Genomic DNA, 24,243 nt, shown 5'->3' on the forward strand with positions numbered 1-24,243 from the left:
CCTGGACACAGCCGAGCACCGGAGAAGACCTGCAGAGGAGGTATATATATATATATACAGGGAGAACAGTCACCTGACCTAGACCTGGACACAGCCGAGCACTGGAGAAGACCTGCAGAGGAGGTATATATATATACAGGGAGAACAGTCACCTGACCTAGACCTGGACACAGCTGAGCACTGGAGAAGACCTGCAGAGGAGGTATATATATATATACAGGGAGAACAGTCACCTGACCTAGACCTGGACACAGCCGAGCACCGGAGAAGACCTGCAGAGGAGGTATATATATATATATACAGGGAGAACAGTCACCTGACCTAGACCTGGACACAGCCGAGCACCGGAGAAGACCTGCAGAGGAGGTATATATATATATATACAGGGAGAACAGTCACCTGACCTAGACCTGGACACAGCCGAGCACTGGAGAAGACCTGCAGAGGAGGTATATATATATATACAGGGAGAACAGTCACCTGACCTAGACCTGGACACAGCCGAGCACCGGAGAAGACCTGCAGAGGAGGTATATATATATATACAGGGAGAACAGTCACCTGACCTAGACCTGGATACAGCCAAGCACTGGAGAAGACCTGCAGAGGAGGTATATATATATATACAGGGAGAACAGTCACCTGACCTAGACCTGGATACAGCCGAGCACTGGAGAAGACCTGCAGAGGAGGTATATATATATACAGGGAGAACAGTCACCTGACCTAGACCTGGATACAGCCGAGCACTGGAGAAGACCTACAGAGGAGGTATATATATATATACAGGGAGAACAGTCACCTGACCTAGACCTGGACACAGCCGAGCACTGGAGAAGACCTGCAGAGGAGGTATATATATATATACAGGGAGAACAGTCACCTGACCTAGACCTGGACACAGCCGAGCACCGGAGAAGACCTGCAGAGGAGGTATATATATATATATACAGGGAGAACAGTCACCTGACCTAGACCTGGATACAGCCAAGCACTGGAGAAGACCTGCAGAGGAGGTATATATATATTACAGGGAGAACAGTCACCTGACCTAGACCTGGATACAGCGAGCACTGGAGAAGACCTGCAGAGGAGGTATATATATATACAGGGAGAACAGTCACCTGACCTAGACCTGGATACAGCCGAGCACTGGAGAAGACCTACAGAGGAGGTATATATATATATACAGGGAGAACAGTCACCTGACCTAGACCTGGACACAGCCGAGCACTGGAGAAGACCTGCAGAGGAGGTATATATATATATACAGGGAGAACAGTCACCTGACCTAGACCTGGACACAGCCGAGCACCGGAGAAGTCGTACAGAGGAGGTATATATATATACAGGGAGAACAGTCTCCTGACCTAGACCTGGACACAGCCGAGCACCGGAGAAGTCGTACAGAGGAGGTATATATATATACAGGGAGAACAGTCACCTGACCTAGACCTGGACACAGCCGAGCACTGGAGAAGTCGTACAGAGGAGGTATATATATATACAGGGAGAACAGTCACCTGACCTAGACCTGGACACAGCCGAGCACTGGAGAAGTCGTACAGAGGAGGTATATATATATATATACAGGGAGAACAGTCACCTGACCTAGACCTGGACACAGCCGAGCACCGGAGAAGACCTGCAGAGGAGGTATATATATATATACAGGGAGAACAGTCACCTGACCTAGACCTGGACACAGCTGAGCACTGGAGAAGACCTGCAGAGGAGGTATATATATATATACAGGGAGAACAGTCTCCTGACCTAGACCTGGACACAGCCGAGCACTGGAGAAGTCGTACAGAGGAGGTATATATATATATATACAGGGAGAACAGTCACCTGACCTAGACCTGGACACAGCCGAGCACCGGAGAAGACCTGCAGAGGAGGTATATATATATATACAGGGAGAACAGTCACCTGACCTAGACCTGGACACAGCTGAGCACTGGAGAAGACCTGCAGAGGAGGTATATATATATATACAGGGAGAACAGTCACCTGACCTAGACCTGGACACAGCCGAGCACTGGAGAAGACCTGCAGAGGAGGTATATATATATACAGGGAGAACAGTCACCTGACCTAGACCTGGATACAGCCGAGCACCGGAGAAGACCTGCAGAGGAGGTATATATATATACAGGGAGAACAGTCTCCTGACCTAGACCTGGATACAGCCGAGCACTGGAGAAGACCTGCAGAGGAGGTATATATATATACAGGGAGAACAGTCTCCTGACCTAGACCTGGACACAGCCGAGCACTGGAGAAGACCTGCAGAGGAGGTATATATATATACAGGGAGAACAGTCACCTGACCTAGACCTGGACACAGCCGAGCACTGGAGAAGACCTGCAGAGGAGGTATATATATATATACAGGGAGAACAGTCTCCTGACCTAGACCTGGACACAGCCGAGCACTGGAGAAGACCTGCAGAGGAGGTATATATATATATACAGGGAGAACAGTCACCTGACCTAGACCTGGATACAGCTGAGCACTGGAGAAGACCTGCAGAGGAGGTATATATATATATACAGGGAGAACAGTCTCCTGACCTAGACCTGGACACAGCCGAGCACTGGAGAAGACCTGCAGAGGAGGTATATATATATATACAGGGAGAACAGTCACCTGACCTAGACCTGGACACAGCTGAGCACTGGAGAAGACCTGCAGAGGAGGTATATATATATATACAGGGAGAACAGTCACCTGACCTAGACCTGGACACAGCCGAGCACTGGAGAAGACCTGCAGAGGAGGTATATATATATACAGGGAGAACAGTCACCTGACCTAGACCTGGATACAGCCGAGCACCGGAGAAGACCTGCAGAGGAGGTATATATATATACAGGGAGAACAGTCTCCTGACCTAGACCTGGATACAGCCGAGCACTGGAGAAGACCTGCAGAGGAGGTATATATATATACAGGGAGAACAGTCACCTGACCTAGACCTGGACACAGCCGAGCACTGGAGAAGACCTGCAGAGGAGGTATATATATATATACAGGGAGAACAGTCACCTGACCTAGACCTGGACACAGCCGAGCACTGGAGAAGTCCTGCAGAGGAGGTATATATATATATACAGGGAGAACAGTCACCTGACCTAGACCTGGACACAGCCGAGCACCGGAGAAGTCGTACAGAGGAGGTATATATATATATACAGGGAGAACAGTCTCCTGACCTAGACCTGGACACAGCCGAGCACTGGAGAAGACCTGCAGAGGAGGTATATATATATACAGGGAGAACAGTCACCTGACCTAGACCTGGACACAGCTGAGCACTGGAGAAGACCTGCAGAGGAGGTATATATATATACAGGGAGAACAGTCACCTGACCTAGACCTGGATACAGCTGAGCACTGGAGAAGACCTGCAGAGGAGGTATATATATATACAGGGAGAACAGTCACCTGACCTAGACCTGGACACAGCCGAGCACTGGAGAAGACCTACAGAGGAGGTATATATATATATATATATACAGGGAGAACAGTCACCTGACCTAGACCTGGACACAGCTGAGCACTGGAGAAGACCTACAGAGGAGGTATATATATATATACAGGGAGAACAGTCTCCTGACCTAGACCTGGACACAGCTGAGCACTGGAGAAGACCTGCAGAGGAGGTATATATATATATACAGGGAGAACAGTCACCTGACCTAGACCTGGACACAGCTGAGCACTGGAGAAGACCTGCAGAGGAGGTATATATATATATACAGGGAGAACAGTCTCCTGACCTAGACCTGGACACAGCCGAGCACCGGAGAAGACCTGCAGAGGAGGTATATATATATATACAGGGAGAACAGTCACCTGACCTAGACCTGGATACAGCCGAGCACCGGAGAAGACCTGCAGAGGAGGTATATATATATATACAGGGAGAACAGTCACCTGACCTAGACCTGGACACAGCCGAGCACTGGAGAAGACCTGCAGAGGAGGTATATATATATATACAGGGAGAACAGTCACCTGACCTAGACCTGGACACAGCCGAGCACCGGAGAAGACCTGCAGAGGAGGTATATATATATATACAGGGAGAACAGTCACCTGACCTAGACCTGGATACAGCCGAGCACCGGAGAAGACCTGCAGAGGAGGTATATATATATATACAGGGAGAACAGTCACCTGACCTAGACCTGGACACAGCCGAGCACCGGAGAAGACCTGCAGAGGAGGTATATATATATATACAGGGAGAACAGTCACCTGACCTAGACCTGGACACAGCCGAGCACCGGAGAAGACCTGCAGAGGAGGTATATATATATACAGGGAGAACAGTCTCCTGACCTAGACCTGGATACAGCCGAGCACCGGAGAAGACCTGCAGAGGAGGTATATATATATATACAGGGAGAACAGTCACCTGACCTAGACCTGGACACAGCCGAGCACTGGAGAAGACCTGCAGAGGAGGTATATATATATATACAGGGAGAACAGTCACCTGACCTAGACCTGGACACAGCCGAGCACCGGAGAAGACCTGCAGAGGAGGTATATATATATACAGGGAGAACAGTCTCCTGACCTAGACCTGGATACAGCCGAGCACTGGAGAAGACCTGCAGAGGAGGTATATATATATACAGGGAGAACAGTCTCCTGACCTAGACCTGGACACAGCTGAGCACTGGAGAAGACCTGCAGAGGAGGTATATATATATACAGGGAGAACAGTCTCCTGACCTAGACCTGGACACAGCCGAGCACTGGAGAAGACCTGCAGAGGAGGTATATATATATACAGGGAGAACAGTCACCTGACCTAGACCTGGACACAGCTGAGCACTGGAGAAGACCTGCAGAGGAGGTATATATATATATACAGGGAGAACAGTCACCTGACCTAGACCTGGACACAGCTGAGCACTGGAGAAGACCTGCAGAGGAGGTATATATATATATACAGGGAGAACAGTCTCCTGACCTAGACCTGGACACAGCCGAGCACCGGAGAAGACCTGCAGAGGAGGTATATATATATATACAGGGAGAACAGTCACCTGACCTAGACCTGGATACAGCCGAGCACCGGAGAAGACCTGCAGAGGAGGTATATATATATATACAGGGAGAACAGTCACCTGACCTAGACCTGGACACAGCCGAGCACCGGAGAAGACCTGCAGAGGAGGTATATATATATATACAGGGAGAACAGTCACCTGACCTAGACCTGGATACAGCCGAGCACCGGAGAAGACCTGCAGAGGAGGTATATATATATATACAGGGAGAACAGTCACCTGACCTAGACCTGGACACAGCCGAGCACTGGAGAAGACCTGCAGAGGAGGTATATATATATATACAGGGAGAACAGTCTCCTGACCTAGACCTGGACACAGCCGAGCACTGGAGAAGACCTGCAGAGGAGGTATATATATATATACAGGGAGAACAGTCACCTGACCTAGACCTGGATACAGCTGAGCACTGGAGAAGACCTGCAGAGGAGGTATATATATATATACAGGGAGAACAGTCTCCTGACCTAGACCTGGACACAGCCGAGCACTGGAGAAGACCTGCAGAGGAGGTATATATATATATACAGGGAGAACAGTCACCTGACCTAGACCTGGACACAGCTGAGCACTGGAGAAGACCTGCAGAGGAGGTATATATATATATACAGGGAGAACAGTCACCTGACCTAGACCTGGACACAGCCGAGCACTGGAGAAGACCTGCAGAGGAGGTATATATATATACAGGGAGAACAGTCACCTGACCTAGACCTGGATACAGCCGAGCACCGGAGAAGACCTGCAGAGGAGGTATATATATATACAGGGAGAACAGTCTCCTGACCTAGACCTGGATACAGCCGAGCACTGGAGAAGACCTGCAGAGGAGGTATATATATATACAGGGAGAACAGTCACCTGACCTAGACCTGGACACAGCCGAGCACTGGAGAAGACCTGCAGAGGAGGTATATATATATATACAGGGAGAACAGTCACCTGACCTAGACCTGGACACAGCCGAGCACTGGAGAAGTCCTGCAGAGGAGGTATATATATATACAGGGAGAACAGTCACCTGACCTAGACCTGGACACAGCCGAGCACCGGAGAAGTCGTACAGAGGAGGTATATATATATATACAGGGAGAACAGTCTCCTGACCTAGACCTGGACACAGCCGAGCACTGGAGAAGACCTGCAGAGGAGGTATATATATATACAGGGAGAACAGTCACCTGACCTAGACCTGGACACAGCTGAGCACTGGAGAAGACCTGCAGAGGAGGTATATATATATACAGGGAGAACAGTCACCTGACCTAGACCTGGATACAGCTGAGCACTGGAGAAGACCTGCAGAGGAGGTATATATATATACAGGGAGAACAGTCACCTGACCTAGACCTGGACACAGCCGAGCACTGGAGAAGACCTACAGAGGAGGTATATATATATATATATATACAGGGAGAACAGTCACCTGACCTAGACCTGGACACAGCTGAGCACTGGAGAAGACCTACAGAGGAGGTATATATATATATACAGGGAGAACAGTCTCCTGACCTAGACCTGGACACAGCTGAGCACTGGAGAAGACCTGCAGAGGAGGTATATATATATACAGGGAGAACAGTCTCCTGACCTAGACCTGGACACAGCCGAGCACTGGAGAAGACCTGCAGAGGAGGTATATATATATACAGGGAGAACAGTCACCTGACCTAGACCTGGACACAGCTGAGCACTGGAGAAGACCTGCAGAGGAGGTATATATATATACAGGGAGAACAGTCACCTGACCTAGACCTGGATACAGCCGAGCACCGGAGAAGACCTGCAGAGGAGGTATATATATATATACAGGGAGAACAGTCACCTGACCTAGACCTGGACACAGCCGAGCACTGGAGAAGACCTGCAGAGGAGGTATATATATATATACAGGGAGAACAGTCACCTGACCTAGACCTGGACACAGCCGAGCACCGGAGAAGACCTGCAGAGGAGGTATATATATATATACAGGGAGAACAGTCACCTGACCTAGACCTGGATACAGCCGAGCACCGGAGAAGACCTGCAGAGGAGGTATATATATATATACAGGGAGAACAGTCACCTGACCTAGACCTGGACACAGCCGAGCACCGGAGAAGACCTGCAGAGGAGGTATATATATATATATACAGGGAGAACAGTCACCTGACCTAGACCTGGACACAGCCGAGCACCGGAGAAGACCTGCAGAGGAGGTATATATATATACAGGGAGAACAGTCTCCTGACCTAGACCTGGATACAGCCGAGCACCGGAGAAGACCTGCAGAGGAGGTATATATATATATACAGGGAGAACAGTCACCTGACCTAGACCTGGACACAGCCGAGCACTGGAGAAGACCTGCAGAGGAGGTATATATATATATACAGGGAGAACAGTCACCTGACCTAGACCTGGACACAGCCGAGCACCGGAGAAGACCTGCAGAGGAGGTATATATATATACAGGGAGAACAGTCTCCTGACCTAGACCTGGATACAGCCGAGCACTGGAGAAGACCTGCAGAGGAGGTATATATATATACAGGGAGAACAGTCTCCTGACCTAGACCTGGACACAGCTGAGCACTGGAGAAGACCTGCAGAGGAGGTATATATATATACAGGGAGAACAGTCTCCTGACCTAGACCTGGACACAGCCGAGCACTGGAGAAGACCTGCAGAGGAGGTATATATATATATATACAGGGAGAACAGTCACCTGACCTAGACCTGGACACAGCCGAGCACTGGAGAAGACCTGCAGAGGAGGTATATATATATATACAGGGAGAACAGTCACCTGACCTAGACCTGGACACAGCCGAGCACTGGAGAAGACCTGCAGAGGAGGTATATATATATATACAGGGAGAACAGTCACCTGACCTAGACCTGGACACAGCCGAGCACCGGAGAAGACCTGCAGAGGAGGTATATATATATACAGGGAGAACAGTCTCCTGACCTAGACCTGGATACAGCCGAGCACTGGAGAAGACCTGCAGAGGAGGTATATATATATACAGGGAGAACAGTCTCCTGACCTAGACCTGGACACAGCTGAGCACTGGAGAAGACCTGCAGAGGAGGTATATATATATACAGGGAGAACAGTCTCCTGACCTAGACCTGGACACAGCCGAGCACTGGAGAAGACCTGCAGAGGAGGTATATATATATATATACAGGGAGAACAGTCACCTGACCTAGACCTGGACACAGCTGAGCACTGGAGAAGACCTGCAGAGGAGGTATATATATATATACAGGGAGAACAGTCACCTGACCTAGACCTGGACACAGCTGAGCACTGGAGAAGACCTGCAGAGGAGGTATATATATATATACAGGGAGAACAGTCTCCTGACCTAGACCTGGACACAGCCGAGCACCGGAGAAGACCTGCAGAGGAGGTATATATATATATACAGGGAGAACAGTCACCTGACCTAGACCTGGATACAGCCGAGCACCGGAGAAGACCTGCAGAGGAGGTATATATATATATACAGGGAGAACAGTCACCTGACCTAGACCTGGACACAGCCGAGCACCGGAGAAGACCTGCAGAGGAGGTATATATATATATACAGGGAGAACAGTCACCTGACCTAGACCTGGATACAGCCGAGCACCGGAGAAGACCTGCAGAGGAGGTATATATATATATACAGGGAGAACAGTCACCTGACCTAGACCTGGACACAGCCGAGCACTGGAGAAGACCTGCAGAGGAGGTATATATATATATACAGGGAGAACAGTCACCTGACCTAGACCTGGACACAGCCGAGCACCGGAGAAGACCTGCAGAGGAGGTATATATATATACAGGGAGAACAGTCTCCTGACCTAGACCTGGATACAGCCGAGCACTGGAGAAGACCTGCAGAGGAGGTATATATATATACAGGGAGAACAGTCTCCTGACCTAGACCTGGACACAGCCGAGCACTGGAGAAGACCTGCAGAGGAGGTATATATATATATATATACAGGGAGAACAGTCTCCTGACCTAGACCTGGACACAGCCGAGCACTGGAGAAGTCGTACAGAGGAGGTATATATATATATATACAGGGAGAACAGTCACCTGACCTAGACCTGGATACAGCTGAGCACTGGAGAAGACCTGCAGAGGAGGTATATATATATACAGGGAGAACAGTCTCCTGACCTAGACCTGGACACAGCCGAGCACTGGAGAAGTCGTAGAGAGGAGGTATATATATATACAGGGAGAACAGTCACCTGACCTAGACCTGGATACAGCTGAGCACTGGAGAAGACCTGCAGAGGAGGTATATATATATATACAGGGAGAACAGTCTCCTGACCTAGACCTGGACACAGCCGAGCACTGGAGAAGACCTGCAGAGGAGGTATATATATATATACAGGGAGAACAGTCACCTGACCTAGACCTGGACACAGCCGAGCACTGGAGAAGACCTGCAGAGGAGGTATATATATATACAGGGAGAACAGTCACCTGACCTAGACCTGGACACAGCCGAGCACTGGAGAAGTCCTGCAGAGGAGGTATATATATATACAGGGAGAACAGTCACCTGACCTAGACCTGGACACAGCCGAGCACTGGAGAAGACCTGCAGAGGAGGTATATATATATATACAGGGAGAACAGTCACCTGACCTAGACCTGGATACAGCCGAGCACTGGAGAAGACCTGCAGAGGAGGTATATATATATATACAGGGAGAACAGTCACCTGACCTAGACCTGGACACAGCCGAGCACTGGAGAAGACCTGCAGAGGAGGTATATATATATATACAGGGAGAACAGTCACCTGACCTAGACCTGGACACAGCCGAGCACCGGAGAAGTCGTACAGAGGAGGTATATATATATATACAGGGAGAACAGTCTCCTGACCTAGACCTGGACACAGCCGAGCACTGGAGAAGACCTGCAGAGGAGGTATATATATATACAGGGAGAACAGTCACCTGACCTAGACCTGGACACAGCTGAGCACTGGAGAAGACCTGCAGAGGAGGTATATATATATACAGGGAGAACAGTCACCTGACCTAGACCTGGACACAGCCGAGCACCGGAGAAGACCTGCAGAGGAGGTATATATATATATACAGGGAGAACAGTCACCTGACCTAGACCTGGACACAGCTGAGCACTGGAGAAGACCTGCAGAGGAGGTATATATATATACAGGGAGAACAGTCACCTGACCTAGACCTGGACACAGCTGAGCACTGGAGAAGACCTGCAGAGGAGGTATATATATATACAGGGAGAACAGTCTCCTGACCTAGACCTGGACACAGCCGAGCACCGGAGAAGTCGTACAGAGGAGGTATATATATATATACAGGGAGAACAGTCTCCTGACCTAGACCTGGATACAGCTGAGCACTGGAGAAGACCTACAGAGGAGGTATATATATATACAGGGAGAACAGTCTCCTGACCTAGACCTGGACACATCCGAGCACTGGAGAAGACCTACAGAGGAGGTATATATATATATACAGGGAGAACAGTCACCTGACCTAGACCTGGACACAGCCGAGCACTGGAGAAGACCTGCAGAGGAGGTATATATATATATACAGGGAGAACAGTCACCTGACCTAGACCTGGATACAGCCGAGCACTGGAGAAGACCTGCAGAGGAGGTATATATATATATACAGGGAGAACAGTCACCTGACCTAGACCTGGACACAGCTGAGCACTGGAGAAGACCTGCAGAGGAGGTATATATATATATACAGGGAGAACAGTCACCTGACCTAGACCTGGACACAGCTGAGCACTGGAGAAGACCTGCAGAGGAGGTATATATATATATACAGGGAGAACAGTCTCCTGACCTAGACCTGGATACAGCTGAGCACTGGAGAAGACCTGCAGAGGAGGTATATATATATATACAGGGAGAACAGTCACCTGACCTAGACCTGGACACAGCTGAGCACTGGAGAAGACCTGCAGAGGAGGTATATATATATACAGGGAGAACAGTCACCTGACCTAGACCTGGATACAGCTGAGCACTGGAGAAGACCTACAGAGGAGGTATATATATATATACAGGGAGAACAGTCACCTGACCTAGACCTGGATACAGCTGAGCACTGGAGAAGACCTACAGAGGAGGTATATATATATACAGGGAGAACAGTCTCCTGACCTAGACCTGGACACAGCCGAGCACTGGAGAAGACCTGCAGAGGAGGTATATATATATACAGGGAGAACAGTCACCTGACCTAGACCTGGACACAGCTGAGCACTGGAGAAGACCTGCAGAGGAGGTATATATATATATACAGGGAGAACAGTCACCTGACCTAGACCTGGACACAGCCGAGCACTGGAGAAGACCTACAGAGGAGGTATATATATATATACAGGGAGAACAGTCACCTGACCTAGACCTGGATACAGCCGAGCACCGGAGAAGACCTGCAGAGGAGGTATATATATATATACAGGGAGAACAGTCTCCTGACCTAGACCTGGATACAGCTGAGCACTGGAGAAGACCTACAGAGGAGGTATATATATATACAGGGAGAACAGTCACCTGACCTAGACCTGGATACAGCCGAGCACTGGAGAAGACCTGCAGAGGAGGTATATATATATATATACAGGGAGAACAGTCACCTGACCTAGACCTGGACACAGCCGAGCACTGGAGAAGTCCTGCAGAGGAGGTATATATATATACAGGGAGAACAGTCACCTGACCTAGACCTGGACACAGCTGAGCACTGGAGAAGAGCTGCAGAGGAGGTATATATATATACAGGGAGAACAGTCACCTGACCTAGACCTGGACACAGCCGAGCACCGGAGAAGTCGTACAGAGGAGGTATATATATATATACAGGGAGAACAGTCTCCTGACCTAGACCTGGACACAGCCGAGCACTGGAGAAGACCTGCAGAGGAGGTATATATATATATATATACAGGGAGAACAGTCTCCTGACCTAGACCTGGACACAGCCGAGCACTGGAGAAGACCTGCAGAGGAGGTATATATATATATATACAGGGAGAACAGTCACCTGACCTAGACCTGGACACAGCAGAGCACTGGAGAAGTCGTACAGAGGAGGTATATATATATATACAGGGAGAACAGTCACCTGACCTAGACCTGGACACAGCTGAGCACTGGAGAAGACCTGCAGAGGAGGTATATATATATATATACAGGGAGAACAGTCTCCTGACCTAGACCTGGACACAGCCGAGCACTGGAGAAGACCTGCAGAGGAGGTATATATATATATATACAGGGAGAACAGTCACCTGACCTAGACCTGGACACAGCAGAGCACTGGAGAAGTCGTACAGAGGAGGTATATATATATATACAGGGAGAACAGTCTCCTGACCTAGACCTGGACACAGCCGAGCACTGGAGAAGACCTGCAGAGGAGGTATATATATATATACAGGGAGAACAGTCACCTGACCTAGACCTGGATACAGCCGAGCACTGGAGAAGACCTACAGAGGAGGTATATATATATACAGGGAGAACAGTCTCCTGACCTAGACCTGGATACAGCCGAGCACTGGAGAAGACCTGCAGAGGAGGTATATATATATACAGGGAGAACAGTCACCTGACCTAGACCTGGATACAGCCGAGCACTGGAGAAGACCTGCAGAGGAGGTATATATATATATACAGGGAGAACAGTCACCTGACCTAGACCTGGATACAGCCGAGCACTGGAGAAGACCTACAGAGGAGGTATATATATATACAGGGAGAACAGTCACCTGACCTAGACCTGGATACAGCCGAGCACTGGAGAAGACCTGCAGAGGAGGTATATATATATATACAGGGAGAACAGTCTCCTGACCTAGACCTGGACACAGCTGAGCACTGGAGAAGACCTGCAGAGGAGGTATATATATATATACAGGGAGAACAGTCTCCTGACCTAGACCTGGACACAGCCGAGCACTGGAGAAGACCTGCAGAGGAGGTATATATATATACAGGGAGAACAGTCTCCTGACCTAGACCTGGATACAGCTGAGCACTGGAGAAGACCTACAGAGGAGGTATATATATATATACAGGGAGAACAGTCACCTGACCTAGACCTGGACACAGCCGAGCACCGGAGAAGACCTACAGAGGAGGTATATATATATACAGGGAGAACAGTCACCTGACCTAGACCTGGACACAGCTGAGCACTGGAGAAGACCTGCAGAGGAGGTATATATATATATACAGGGAGAACAGTCTCCTGACCTAGACCTGGACACAGCCGAGCACTGGAGAAGACCTGCAGAGGAGGTATATATATATATATACAGGGAGAACAGTCTCCTGACCTAGACCTGGACACAGCCGAGCACTGGAGAAGACCTGCAGAGGAGGTATATATATATATATACAGGGAGAACAGTCACCTGACCTAGACCTGGACACAGCAGAGCACTGGAGAAGTCGTACAGAGGAGGTATATATATATATACAGGGAGAACAGTCACCTGACCTAGACCTGGACACAGCTGAGCACTGGAGAAGTCGTACAGAGGAGGTATATATATATACAGGGAGAACAGTCACCTGACCTAGACCTGGACACAGCTGAGCACTGGAGAAGACCTGCAGAGGAGGTATATATATATATACAGGGAGAACAGTCACCTGACCTAGACCTGGACACAGCTGAGCACTGGAGAAGTCGTACAGAGGAGGTATATATATATATACAGGGAGAACAGTCACCTGACCTAGACCTGGACACAGCTGAGCACTGGAGAAGTCGTACAGAGGAGGTATATATATATATACAGGGAGAACAGTCACCTGACCTAGACCTGGACACAGCCGAGCACTGGAGAAGACCTGCAGAGGAGGTATATATATATATATATACAGGGAGAACAGTCACCTGACCTAGACCTGGACACAGCCGAGCACCGGAGAAGACCTGCAGAGGAGGTATATATATATATACAGGGAGAACAGTCACCTGACCTAGACCTGGACACAGCCGAGCACCGGAGAAGACCTGCAGAGGAGGTATATATATATATATACAGGGAGAACAGTCACCTGACCTAGACCTGGACACAGCCGAGCACTGGAGAAGTCCTGCAGAGGAGGTATATATATATACAGGGAGAACAGTCACCTGACCTAGACCTGGACACAGCCGAGCACCGGAGAAGTCGTACAGAGGAGGTATATATATATATACAGGGAGAACAGTCTCCTGACCTAGACCTGGACACAGCCGAGCACTGGAGAAGACCTGCAGAGGAGGTATATATATATATATATACAGGGAGAACAGTCACCTGACCTAGACCTGGACACAGCAGAGCACTGGAGAAGTCGTACAGAGGAGGTATATATATATATACAGGGAGAACAGTCACCTGACCTAGACCTGGACACAGCTGAGCACTGGAGAAGACCTGCAGAGGAGGTATATATATATATATACAGGGAGAACAGTCTCCTGACCTAGACCTGGACACAGCCGAGCACTGGAGAAGACCTGCAGAGGAGGTATATATATATATATACAGGGAGAACAGTCACCTGACCTAGACCTGGACACAGCAGAGCACTGGAGAAGTCGTACAGAGGAGGTATATATATATATACAGGGAGAACAGTCTCCTGACCTAGACCTGGACACAGCCGAGCACTGGAGAAGACCTGCAGAGGAGGTATATATATATATACAGGGAGAACAGTCACCTGACCTAGACCTGGATACAGCCGAGCACTGGAGAAGACCTACAGAGGAGGTATATATATATACAGGGAGAACAGTCTCCTGACCTAGACCTGGATACAGCCGAGCACTGGAGAAGACCTGCAGAGGAGGTATATATATATACAGGGAGAACAGTCACCTGACCTAGACCTGGATACAGCCGAGCACTGGAGAAGACCTGCAGAGGAGGTATATATATATACAGGGAGAACAGTCACCTGACCTAGACCTGGACACAGCTGAGCACTGGAGAAGACCTGCAGAGGAGGTATATATATATATACAGGGAGAACAGTCTCCTGACCTAGACCTGGATACAGCCGAGCACCGGAGAAGACCTGCAGAGGAGGTATATATATATATACAGGGAGAACAGTCTCCTGACCTAGACCTGGACACAGCTGAGCACTGGAGAAGACCTGCAGAGGAGGTATATATATATATACAGGGAGAACAGTCTCCTGACCTAGACCTGGATACAGCCGAGCACCGGAGAAGACCTGCAGAGGAGGTATATATATATATACAGGGAGAACAGTCACCTGACCTAGACCTGGACACAGCTGAGCACTGGAGAAGACCTGCAGAGGAGGTATATATATATATACAGGGAGAACAGTCACCTGACCTAGACCTGGATACAGCCGAGCACTGGAGAAGACCTGCAGAGGAGGTATATATATATATATACAGGGAGAACAGTCACCTGACCTAGACCTGGATACAGCCGAGCACCGGAGAAGACCTGCAGAGGAGGTATATATATATATACAGGGAGAACAGTCACCTGACCTAGACCTGGACACAGCTGAGCACTGGAGAAGACCTGCAGAGGAGGTATATATATATATACAGGGAGAACAGTCTCCTGACCTAGACCTGGACACAGCTGAGCACTGGAGAAGACCTGCAGAGGAGGTATATATATATACAGGGAGAACAGTCACCTGACCTAGACCTGGATACAGCTGAGCACTGGAGAAGACCTACAGAGGAGGTATATATATATACAGGGAGAACAGTCACCTGACCTAGACCTGGACACAGCTGAGCACTGGAGAAGACCTGCAGAGGAGGTATATATATATATACAGGGAGAACAGTCACCTGACCTAGACCTGGACACAGCCGAGCACCGGAGAAGTCGTACAGAGGAGGTATATATATATATATATATATATACAGGGAGAACAGTCACCTGACCTAGACCTGGACACAGCCGAGCACTGGAGAAGACCTGCAGAGGAGGTATATATATATATATATACAGGGAGAACAGTCACCTGACCTAGACCTGGACACAGCCGAGCACCGGAGAAGACCTGCAGAGGAGGTATATATATATACAGGGAGAACAGTCACCTGACCTAGACCTGGACACAGCTGAGCACCGGAGAAGACCTGCAGAGGAGGTATATATATATATACAGGGAGAACAGTCTCCTGACCTAGACCTGGATACAGCCGAGCACTGGAGAAGACCTGCAGAGGAGGTATATATATATATACAGGGAGAACAGTCACCTGACCTAGACCTGGACACAGCCGAGCACTGGAGAAGACCTACAGAGGAGGTATATATATATATATACAGGGAGAACAGTCACCTGACCTAGACCTGGACACAGCCGAGCACTGGAGAAGACCTACAGAGGAGGTATATATATATATATACAGGGAGAACAGTCACCTGACCTAGACCTGGACACAGCCGAGCACCGGAGAAGACCTGCAGAGGAGGTATATATATATACAGGGAGAACAGTCTCCTGACCTAGACCTGGATACAGCCGAGCACTGGAGAAGACCTGCAGAGGAGGTATATATATATATACAGGGAGAACAGTCACCTGACCTAGACCTGGACACAGCCGAGCACTGGAGAAGTCGTACAGAGGAGGTATATATATATACAGGGAGAACAGTCACCTGACCTAGACCTGGACACAGCCGAGCACTGGAGAAGACCTGCAGAGGAGGTATATATATATACAGGGAGAACAGTCACCTGACCTAGACCTGGACACAGCCGAGCACCGGAGAAGTCGTACAGAGGAGGTATATACACAGTCATGGCCAAAAGTTCTGAGAATGCTAGAAATAGTAATTCTTACAAAGTCTACGGCTTCCGTTTTCCTGATGACAATTTGCAGATACTCCAGAATGTTATAAAGAGTGATCAGCTTAACACCAATTACTTGCAAAGTCAATATTTGCCTAGAAAATGAACTTTATCCCCCAAAACACATTTCATCATCATTGCAGCCCTGCCTTAAAAGGACCAGCTAACATGGTTTCAGTGATTGCTCCAGTAACACAGGTGTGGGTGTTGATGAGGACAGGGCTGGAGATCAATCTGTCATGATTAAGTAAGAATGACACCACTGGACACTGTAAAAGGAGGCTGGTGCTTGGCATCATTGTTTCTCTTCTGTTACCCATGGTTATCTCTAAAGAAACGCGTGCAGTCATCATTGCACTGCACAAAAATGGCCTAACAGGGAAGAGGATCGCAGCTAGAAAGATTGCACCTCAGTCACCAATCTATCGCATCATCAAGAACTTCAAGGAGAGAGGTTCCATTGTTGGCAAAAAGGCTCCAGGGCGCCCAAGAAAGACCAGCAAGCGCCAGGACCGTCTCTTAAAAGTGTTTCAGCTGCGGGATCAGGCTACCAGCAGTGCAGAGCTTGCTCAGGAATGGCAGCAGGCAGGTGTGAGTGCATCTGCACGCACTGTGAGACTGCGGAGACTCTTGGAGCAAGGCCTGGTCTCAAGGAGGGCAGCAAAGAAGTCACTTCTCTCCAGAAAAAACCATCAGGGACAGACTGATATTCTGCAGAAGGTCCAGGGAGTGGACTGCTGAGGACTGGGGGAAAGTCATTTTCTCTGATGAATCCCCTTTTCTATTGTTTGGGACATCTGGAGAACAGCTTATTGGGAGAAGAGGAGGTGAGCGCTACCACCAGTCTTGTCTCATGCCAACTGTAAAGCGTCCTGAAACCATTCATGTGTGGGGTGGCTTCTCCGCCAAGGGAATCGGCTCTCTCACAGTCTTGCCTAAAAACACAGCCATGAATAAAGAATGGGACCAGAATGTCCTCCAAGACCAACTTCTCCCAACCGTCCAAGAGCAGTTTGGCCATCAACAATGCCTTCTCCAGCATGATGGAGCACCTTGCCATAAAGCAAAGGGGAGAACTAAATGGCTCAGGGAACAAAACACAGAGATTTTGGGTCCATGGCCTGGAAACTCCCCAGATCTTAATCCCATTGAGAACTTGTAGTCAATCATCAAGAGACGGGTGGACAAACAAAAACCGACAAATTCTGACAAAATGCAAGCATTGATTGTGCAAGAATGGACGGCTATCAGTCAGGATTTGGTGCAGAAGGTGATTGAGAGCTGCCAGGGAGAATTGCAGAGGTCCTGAAGAAGAAGAAGAAGGGGCAACACTGCAAATATTACACCGCTGCAGTAACTCCTTCTAACTGTCACTATAAGCTTTTATTACTCAGAATATGATTGCAATTCTATTTCTGTATGTGATAAAAACATCTGACAACACACAGAAACCAGAGGGAGCAGATCATGTGACAAGAGGAGATTTGTGGCAGTCTCTGAACTTTTGGCCATGACTGTACATAGTATAGTGTGTGTATATATATATATATATATGTATATAATGTGTATATGGTATATGTAGTGCTGTACATAGTATAGTAGACTAGCAATACCTGCGACTTCATCCGCGGCCCCTTCCTCCCCTAACACCTGACACTGTTGGAAGACCATTCATTCCTGGTGACTACCTCATGGAGCTCATCAAGAGAATGCCAAGAGTGTGCAAAGCAGGAATCAAAGCAAAAGGAAGCGAGAATAGAAGACAGATTGTCAGCGGTGTCACACTGTTTGGTGAGTCTATAATCCCACATGTCTTACTTCAGTGTCATCTACAATTGTCATAGTCATGGAAATACAGAAAACTCTGCGAGTGAGACGATGAGGCCAAACTTTTGGTCTGTACTGTAGGTGTGTACTAGCAGTGTATAGTGTGTGTACTAGCAGCGTATATAGGTGTGTACTAGCAGCATATATAGGTGTATACTAGCAGTATATATAGGTGTATACTAGCAGCGTATATAGGTGTATACTAGCAGCGTATATAGGTGTATACTAGCAGCATATATAGGTGTATACTAGCAGCGTATATAAGTGTATACTAGCAGCGTATATAGATGTGATGAGTCAAGTGCAGGTAATAGTGGATGATAATTCACTGTTTTTGCTGTAACAGGCTTGTTGTGTTGCACCTTGTACACACAGGTGAGTAATGAGCGGCAGTGAGCGCTGCAATGTGTAGTAAGTTTCTTTCTGGTAACGACGCTGCGACCTCCCCAAATTCTTCTGTGACTTCCCCCTTATACTTCCCCTACAATCCTCCCTGAACTTCTATCTGTTTTCTCTCCATGTCTCGAGCTCCTGCTGATGTCTGTCCCTGCAGTAAGAGCCATGTGACTGCCCCTACAATGGCCGCCGATATTTATAGGGCTGTGACATCACCGGGCGCCTGCTGACTGCCATTATGGGGGATCCCGCGTTCCCAGAGTTCCTGCCCCTCGTCCTAACATGTGCAGCCGCCATTTTATTAAAAAATGCAATTCAATGAATCAAAGCATGAAGAAATCCGGATCCAAGGCGAATCAGAGATTTCCTGAAACTCAGACCGGATTCCACTTCGTCAGCTTCATCTGGCTCATCTCTAGCTGTAACAGGTCATGTGACTCCCCAGAAACAGGGCTGAGTAATTTATACAAATGAGGAGGACCCCTGACCTCAGTGCTGCCCTCTACAGGATCAGAACTGAACATACACAGGGGCTGGAGAATTACCAGCCTGTGACACTGGGGGGCGCCACTAAGCCAAAATATCACTCACAGACACAGCAAATAATGGAAGGGAAACAGGAGGCGTACCTCATCATTAAAGGGAATGGGGGGGACGGTGGGGTCCAGCTGGAACATATCATCACACAGCACAGCTCTCATGGCCGCCACAAGACTGTCAACGTCCCGAGCTATCGGCCCAATCATCGCTGGAACTGAGACAATATGGGAAGAATAGGAGAGAGAAAGTCATGACAGAAACCTACAGTCACCAGTAGGGGGAGCTCACTACATACAGTATATACAGTCACCACTAGGAGGAGCTCACTACATACAGATTATACAGTCACCACTAGAGGGAGCTCACTACATACAGATTATACAGTCACCACTAGGAGGAGCTCACTACATACAGATTATACAGTCACCACTAGGAGGAGCTCACTACATACAGATTATACATCCACCACTAGGGGGAGCTCACTACATACAGATTATACAGTCACCACTAGGAGGAACTCACTACATACAGATTATACAGTCACCACTAGGAGGCGCTCACTACATACAGATTATACAGTCACCACTAGGAGGCGCTCACTACATACAGATTATACATCCACCACTAGGGGGAGCTCACTACATACAGATTATACAGTCACCACTAGGAGGAGCTCACTACATACAGATTATACAGTCACCACTAGGAGGAGCTCACTACATACAGATTATACAGTCACCACTAGGAGGAACTCACTACATACAGATTATACAGTCACCACTAGGGGGAGCTCACTACATACAGATTATACAGTCACCACTAGGAGGAGCTCACTACATACAGATTATACAGTCACCACTAGGAGGAGCTCACTACATACAGATTATACAGTCACCACTAGGGGGAGCTCACTACATACAGATTATACAGTCACCACTAGGAGGAGCTCACTACATACAGTTTATACAGTCACCACTAGGAGGAACTCACTACATACAGATTATACAGTCACCACTAGGAGGAACTCACTACATACAGATTATACAGTCACCACTAGGGGGAGCTCACTACATACAGATTATACAGTCACCACTAGGAGGAGCTCACTACATACAGATTATACAGCCACCACTAGGGGGAGCTCACTACATACAGATTATACAGTCACCACTAGGAGGAGCTCACTACATACAGATTATACAGTCACCACTAGAGGGAGCTGACTACATACAGATTATACAGTCACCACTAGGGGGAGCTCACTACATACAGTATATACAGTCACCACTAGGAGGAGCTCACTACATACAGATTATACAGTCACCACTAGGGAGAGATCACTACATACAGATTATACAGTCACCACTAGGAGGAGCTCACTACATACAGATTATACAGTCACCACTAGGAGGAGCTCACTACATACAGTATATACAGTCACCACTAGAGGGAGCTCACTACATACAGATTATACAGTCACCACTAGGGGGAGCTCACTACATACAGATTATACAGTCACCACTAGGAGGAGCTCACTACATACAGATTATACAGTCACCACTAGGAGGAACTCACTACATACAGATTATACAGTCACCACTAGGAGGAGCTCACTACATACAGATTATACAGTCACCACTAGGGGGAGCTCACTACATACAGATTATACAGTCACCACTAGGAGGAACTCACTACATACAGATTATACAGTCACCACTAGGAGGAACTCACTACATACAGATTATACAGTCACCACTAGGGGGAGCTCTGTACATACAGATTATACAGTCACCACTAGGGGGAGCTCACTACATACAGATTATACAGTCACCACTAGGGGGAGCTCACTACATACAGATTATACAGTCACCACTAGGAGGAGCTCACTACATACAGATTATACAGCCACCACTAGGGGGAGCTCACTACATACAGATTATACAGTCACCACTAGGAGGAGCTCACTACATACAGATTATACAGTCACCACTAGAGGGAGCTGACTACATACAGATTATACAGTCACCACTAGAGGGAGCTGACTACATACAGATTATACAGTCACCACTAGGAGGAGCTCACTACATACAGAGTATACAGTCACCACTAGGAGGAGCTCACTACATACAGTATATACAGTCACCACTAGGAGGAGCTCACTACATACAGATTATACAGTCACCACTAGGGGGAGCTCACTACATACAGTATATACAGTCACCACTAGGAGGAGCTCACTACATACAGATTATACAGTCACCACTAGGAGGAGCTCACTACATACAGTATATACAGTCACCACTAGGAGGAGCTCACTACATACAGTATATACAGTCACCACTAGGAGGAGCTCACTACATACAGATTATACAGTCACCACTAGGGGGAGCTCACTACATACAGAATATACAGTCACCACTAGGAGGAGCTCACTACATACAGATTATACAGCCACCACTAGGGGGAGCTCACTACATACAGATTATACAGTCACCACTAGAGGGAGCTGACTACATACAGATTATACAGTCACCACTAGGAGGAGCTCACTACATACAGATTATACAGTCACCACTAGGGGGAGCTCACTACATACAGATTATACAGTCACCACTAGAGGGAGCTCACTACACACAGATTATACAGTCACCACTAGGGGGAGCTCACTACATACAGATTATACAGTCACCACTAGGGGGAGCTCACTACATACAGATTATACAGTCACCACTAGGAGGAGCTCACTACATACAGATTATACAGTCACCACTAGAGGGAGCTCACTAGATACAGATTATACAGTCACCACTAGGAGGAGCTCACTACATACAGATTATACAGTCACCACTAGAGGGAGCTCACTACATACAGATTATACAGTCACCACTAGGGGGAGCTCACTACATACAGATTATACAGTCACCACTAGGGGGAGCTCACTACATACAGATTATACAGTCACCACTAGGAGGAGCTCACTACATACAGATTATACAGTCACCACTAGAGGGAGCTCACTACACACAGATTATACAGTCACCACTAGGGGGAGCTCACTACATACAGAGTATACAGTCACCACTAGAGGGAGCTCACTACATACAGATTATACAGTCACCACTAGGAGGAGCTCACTACATACAGTATATACAGTCACCACTAGGAGGAGCTCACTACATACAGATTATACAGTCACCACTAGGAGGAGCTCACTACATACAGATTATACAGTCACCACTAGGAGGAGCTCACTACATACAGATTATACAGTCACCACTAGGGGGAGCTCACTACATACAGAGTATACAGTCACCACTAGGGGGAGCTCACTACATACAGATTATACAGTCACCACTAGGAGGAGCTCACTACATACAGATTATACAGTCACCACTAGAGGGAGCTCACTACATACAGATTATACAGTCACCACTAGGGGGAGCTCACTACATACAGATTATACAGTCACCACTAGGAGGAGCTCACTACATACAGTATATACAGTCACCACTAGGAGGAGCTCAATACATACAGATTATACAGTCACCACTAAGGGGAGCTCACTACATACAGATTATACAGTCACCACCAGGAGGAGCTCACTACATACAGATTATACAGTCACCACCAGGAGGAGCTCACTACATACAGTATATACAGTCACCACTAGGAGGAGCTCACTACATACAGATTATACAGTCACCACTAGGAGGAGCTCACTACATACAGATTATACAGTCACCACTAGGGGGAGCTCACTACATACAGATTATACAGTCACCACTAGGGGGAGCTCACTACATACAGATTATACAGTCACCACTAGGGGGAGCTCACTACATACTGATTATACAGTCACCACTAGGAGGAGCTCACTACATACAGTATATACAGTCACCACTAGGGGGAGCTCACGACATACAGATTATACAGTCACCACTAGGGGGGGGCTCACTACATACAGATTATACAGTCACCACTAGGGGGAGCTCACTACATACAGATTTTACAGTCACCACCAGGAGGAGCTCACTACATACAGTATATACAGTCACCACTAGGGGGAGCTCACGACATACAGATTATACAGTCACCACTAGGGGGGGGCTCACTACATACAGAATATACAGTCACCACTAGGAGGCGCTCACTACATACAGTATATACAGTCACCACTAGGGGGAGCTCACTACATACAGATTATACAGTCACCACTAGAGGGAGCTCACTACATACAGATTGTACAGTCACCACTAGGAGGAGCTCACTACATACAGATTATACAGTCACCACTAGGAGGAGCTCACTACATACAGGTTATACAGTCACCACTAGAGGGAACTCACTACATACAGATTATACAGTCACCACTAGGGGGAGCTCACTACATACAGATTATACAGTCACCACTAGGAGGAGCTCACTACATACAGAGTATACAGTCACCACTAGAGGGAGCTCACTACATACAGATTATACAGTCACCACTAGGAGGAGCTCACTAC

The 24,243-nt window shown here is 47.8% G+C and overlaps 1 protein-coding gene across 1 annotated transcript in view; it reads right to left on the reverse strand.

Moving 5' to 3' along the window:
- The window catches only part of LOC142188714 (fatty-acid amide hydrolase 1-like), a gene marked incomplete at its 5' end in the record, with an annotated part of 55,242 nt that overhangs the window by 20,422 nt on the left and 10,577 nt on the right, over positions 1 to 24,243 (reverse strand). The window contains 1 exon segment of the mRNA XM_075261959.1: positions 19,828 to 19,952. Coding sequence (XP_075118060.1) covers positions 19,828 to 19,952 — 125 coding nt within the window.

The sequence above is a fragment of the Leptodactylus fuscus genome, unplaced genomic scaffold, assembly GCF_031893055.1.
Source record: "Leptodactylus fuscus isolate aLepFus1 unplaced genomic scaffold, aLepFus1.hap2 HAP2_SCAFFOLD_690, whole genome shotgun sequence".
Lineage (NCBI taxonomy): Eukaryota > Metazoa > Chordata > Amphibia > Anura > Leptodactylidae > Leptodactylus > Leptodactylus fuscus.